This window comes from Plasmodium gaboni, chromosome 6, assembly GCF_001602025.1.
Source record: "Plasmodium gaboni strain SY75 chromosome 6, whole genome shotgun sequence".
Classification (NCBI taxonomy): Eukaryota; Apicomplexa; class Aconoidasida; order Haemosporida; family Plasmodiidae; genus Plasmodium; species Plasmodium gaboni.
Window position 1 is genome coordinate 1,068,283 of NC_031486.1, and position 5,194 is coordinate 1,073,476.

The 5,194-nt window shown below is 15.7% G+C and overlaps 2 protein-coding genes across 2 annotated transcripts in view; one reads left to right on the forward strand and one right to left on the reverse strand.

Moving 5' to 3' along the window:
• The window catches only part of PGSY75_0629500 (putative amino acid transporter), a gene marked incomplete at both ends in the record, with an annotated part of 1,995 nt that extends 1,095 nt beyond the window's left edge, over positions 1–900 (reverse strand). Inside the window, one exon of the mRNA XM_018784877.1 lies at positions 1–900. This exon is cut by the window's left edge and continues 779 nt beyond it. Coding sequence (XP_018642931.1) covers positions 1–900 — 900 coding nt within the window.
• A 2,153-nt stretch (positions 901–3,053) lies between these two features.
• On the forward strand, positions 3,054–3,982 carry PGSY75_0629600 (hypothetical protein; the record flags this gene model as incomplete). Its single annotated transcript, XM_018784878.1, has 2 exons — positions 3,054–3,128; positions 3,278–3,982. The coding sequence occupies 2 exons, from the start codon at positions 3,054–3,056 to the stop codon at positions 3,980–3,982; spliced, it is 780 nt and encodes a 259-aa protein (XP_018642932.1).
• Between the last annotated feature and the right edge of the window lie 1,212 nt (positions 3,983–5,194).

Consider the following 5,194-nt stretch of genomic DNA (forward strand, 5'->3'; position numbering starts at 1 on the left):
CAAAATTAATAGACATATTAATATTACTAAGAATATATTATTTGTAAATAAAGTCGGGAAATTAAATACATAAAATATAGTACTTAAAAAATTACTGATTAATATTAATATTAAAATATAACTTGATATAAAACCAAAGGATAATCCAAAATCTATTATAGTTTTATCATATTTATTTCCTATTTTTTTTAATAAATTACCATATACAAATGTATTATGTTCTAAAGAAGATGTACATAATATATTTGTAGTTACATATGATTCAAGAGCATTCAATATTATTAATATAATACTAAGTATAATACCTAATTTAGAAAAAACATAAGGTATTGATAAAAATCCCACACCAATAGCTGTACATATAAAAAGTACAGTACTAGATCTAACACCACCAGGTGTAAATCGACTAAATGTTCTACCTTTCCAGTTTTTCTTTGGCTTATTTATTTCTCCTTCATCATTAGTATAATCTTCATCTGATATATCTACAACTGTATTATTATTACTACTATTTTTTTTGCTATCTTTTTTGCTATCTTTTTGTTTCTTTTTTTTATCATTCGAACCTTTAGTACTAAGTTCGTTCGATTTTTTGTCATTTACATTACTATATGTTTCTGTATTCTTAGTACTTTTTGAAGATTCGTTTTTTTCATTTCTATCACTCTTTTCTTTTGTTTTATCAGACACAAATATATTCTTAATATTGGCCTTAACTATGTTGTACTTATTTTTTGAAGAATCATTTTTTTTACTATCATTATTTACAGCATTGTTATTTGAATCTTTGTTTTCCTCACTGGTAGTTGTGTTCTTTTTGTTTTTATACTTATCAGTATTGTTCTTCTTATCTTTTTTGCTATCATGGTTATTTGAGGACGCAACATATTTTTTATTCATTTTATGAACAATGGGTTAACTGTAAAGAGGTTGGGGTGGGTAGCGAAATGAATATTTAGTTTGAATGAAATTAAATGGATAAATAAATAAATATATAAATATATATATATATATATATATATATCAGATGTGTATAATTAGGATTGATATATTATTGGTTTCATATTAATATTTGTCATTATCTATATATCTACATATATAAATATATAAATAGAACTATACATATATATATATATATGTGTTACAGGTTGTACTTACCTTCAAATTTTTTTAACAAGTTATTAAAATGATGGTAAGTCAAATATAAATATAGATTTAAATATATATAAATATATTTATTTATTTATATTCGGAATATTACGGATATGAAAAACCCCTAAACAATGTTATCTAATATGTTTACAATATTTATACTATAGGGGAAGATATATTATATATATATATATAACAAATATAACTTTATTTTCTTTTAAAGAAAATACATAAAAAAAAAAAAAAAAAAAAAAAAAAAAACAATAATCACAATATATATATATATATATATATATATATATATATTTAAGAACAAATAACTCTCAAATAATTAATATATATTAAATCAATATATTATATATATATAATATACCAATTTAATATATATAAAAAAAAAAAAAAAAAAAAAAGTGGGGTGGAGAGTTTTCAAATTATAAATTAAATGAAAAATAGGTACTTATGAATTAATAAAAATAAAAAATTATAAAAAGGAAGAAAAAACATAAAATATAAATAAAATATAAATAAAATAATAAAAAAACAAATAAATATAAAATTATAAATTAATATATAAATATATATATTAAAATATATAAAAATTATATATAGAATAAAATAAAAAATGGTATTACATAATAATCAATAAATATATATATTTATATATAATAATATATTATATATTACATTTTTTAAAATAGTATATATAATAGTACTTTAGGTCAATTAATTAAACCTATATGGTTCATGTGATTGAATCATATTATATTACCATAATAACTATTTTTATAGAAAAAAAAAAAAAAATAAAATAAGATAAAAAGATGCCACAACATAATATATTATAAATATATATATAAAAAAAAGATCAAAATAAAGCACATATAATAAAAATATATATAATAATTTATAGATATATATAAATAAATATATATATCTATATATATAAATAATTATATATATATATATATATATATATATAACATATTCATATATTATATGTGAAAAGGTTTAAAAAAAAAAAAAAATAGGTGCTTTATTTTTCAACTTAAAATAAAAAATTGTAATATGTAAATAATAAGTCATCTTATATATATAGAAAATAAAAAAAAAAATAAAAATAAAATAATAATAATTAATTATATATTTATATAATATTATATAAATATATTATATATTTATGACTTTATATATATCAACATATAAGTATATAATAATAAGGTATATTTGAACAAGGCCAAGAAAATGAAAAAAATAAATATTATTATATTATAATATATATATATATATATATCACAATTACAATTTTTTACGCATACATATATATAATATGTATATAATATAATATATTATTTTTTTTTTATTTATTTTGGTGCGTAAATTAAAATAAACAACATTAAAGGGCGAAAAAAAAAAAAATAAAATAAAAAATATAAATAATTGAGAAGTGTTAAATATATATATATATTTGAAATACTTATATATATTTAATAAAATGTCCATGTTTAGAATAGAATAAAAAGAATTATATTATATTTTGGTAAAATTTTTTTGTTTTATTTTTTTTTTATTATATATATAGAAATCCTGGTTTTTTTCAACATTTTTTTAAGATTATAATTCAAAGGAAATATATATATATATATATGTAGTGTATGATATGTAGTTTTTTAATTTATATTCGAAATATACATTATATAAAGATGTGACGATGTATAATTCTACAGGAGCTTTATTTTTTTTTTTTTTTTTGAATAATATTTTCCTATACATGGAAATCAATAAATGTAAATAATATATATATATATATAATTTCATTAATATATTATAATTTATAGGGGATATAGGTTTTATTTTATTTTTATATTTTTTACAATGTTTTAATATATATAAGTTTTTGAAAAATGAATAAGAGTTTTTTAAAACATTTTTGTGTATTAAACGTACCTATAGAGGATAACCCGTTTGTTACTATAAATGTAAAGACAAATAAAAATATAAAAAATATATATAAATGAATATATGTGTATTATTTCAAAATAAAATATTATATTAATAATATGTTTATAATAAATAAATATATATATATATATATATATATCTTTCTTTTTTTTTTTTTTTTTTGTAGCTATTCGTTTCAAATTTTAAAGACCAATCAAACATCGATAATACATTTAAAGAAACACTATGTGTAGGTATCCTAGACAATATAATTAAAGAAGAAGATATTAAAAATTATTTCTCTAAATATGGAAAAATAAAATGTATGAATATTGTTGAGAGGAAATATTTATCAAATATTTTTAAAAATTTTTCTTATTGTCTGTACATAACATTTGTAGATAATAATGTGATAGAGAAAATATTGTCCTGTACAATGCAGGTTGATGAATATTTTACTAAAAATAAACAATCACCTTATTTAATTCATATAGGGAAAAATAAATTACTGAATGATGTAAAGAAATATTATGATAATTCATATAATTTATATAATGCAAGAAAAATTATGATTAATCATATTACGAATTTAAATAAAGATAATAAGTTGTTAAAAAAAAAAAAAGATATTGTAGATGAAGATGGTTTTATTGTTGTTCAAAGAAAAACAGAAAATCCTGAATTTATAAATTCTGTTTTTGCTGAAACAAGTGATAAATTACAATCTTTTAAAAAAAAGAAGAATAAAAAAATACATGAAAATTTTTATTTATTTAGAAAAAAAGAAAAATTCAACAATTCCATTGGTACTTTTCAAAAAAGTAAAATGAACATTAAAAAGAATATTATGAAAAAGAATAACAAAAAGAAAAGCAGAACCTTAAAAAAGTGAAATATAAAGGATTAACATATTATATATATATATATATATTTATATATTTGTATATATATATATATAATGTGTGCTTTTCAAAGTAGGTATCATTTGAAATAAAATAAATATAATTATAACTTAAAGGATAAAAATGTATTTATTTTTTTTTAATAGAACAAATATATATATATATATATATTATTTATATATAATATTTTTTTGTATTTCTTTTATATACATATTAAAAAAATATATATATATTTATATATATTTAAAATGTTTAATGTATATATTTTTTAATGTTTCGTTATTTTATTATTACACTATATTTTTTTTTTTTTTATGTTTGTTTTGAAACCTTTCATTTCCCCTGAAATAATTTTTTTTTATCACATTGGGTGTCGAATATAGTCATATGTGCATATAAATTATTTTTTTCTAATTAAAAAAGAGAAAAATGTTATATATTATATATAAAAAATATATATATATATAATATATTTGTATATAATTCTGTGACTTTTTTTTTACAAGTTACATAATACTACTTCATAAATTATATTAATACATGGTTATGCGTATGTATATATATATATATATATATATATATATTTAAAGAAAAAAAAAAAAAAAAAGTTCCTAGAGTTTTATGCACAATACATTTAAATTATATTTTTTTAATCCGAAAAAGTTTTTAGGCTCTAAGAATTATTTTTATATAATTAAAAAAAAAGAAAAAAAAAAAAACAGAAGGTACCTAATAACAATATTAATAAGAATATATTTAATATATTCTTGAGTATCTAAAAATTATTGTTTTTTTTTATTGTGATACAGTTTAAACTTATCCACTATACTGAAATATTATATATTACATATATATGTGTAAGAACATGTATTATTTTAATTTATTAATTTTTTAGAAATCGAATATCCGTTTTGCTTTTGTTTATATTTGTGTTATGATTTGATAAGTTGTAAGAATAATAATATATATTTACAAACGTTTTTTTTTTTTTTTTTTTTTTTTTTTTTTTTTTTTTTTTTTACTCAAAGGTTTTTTTATTTTTTTTTTTTTTTTTTTTTTTTTTTTTTTTTAAATAAAAGGAAAAAATAAAAAAATTTAAAATATTTTTTTTTCAAATAAAATAAATATTTTGAAAAAATAAATATTTTTTAATATAAAAAAAATATTTTATTATATTTTATTTTATTAATTTATATATTGTT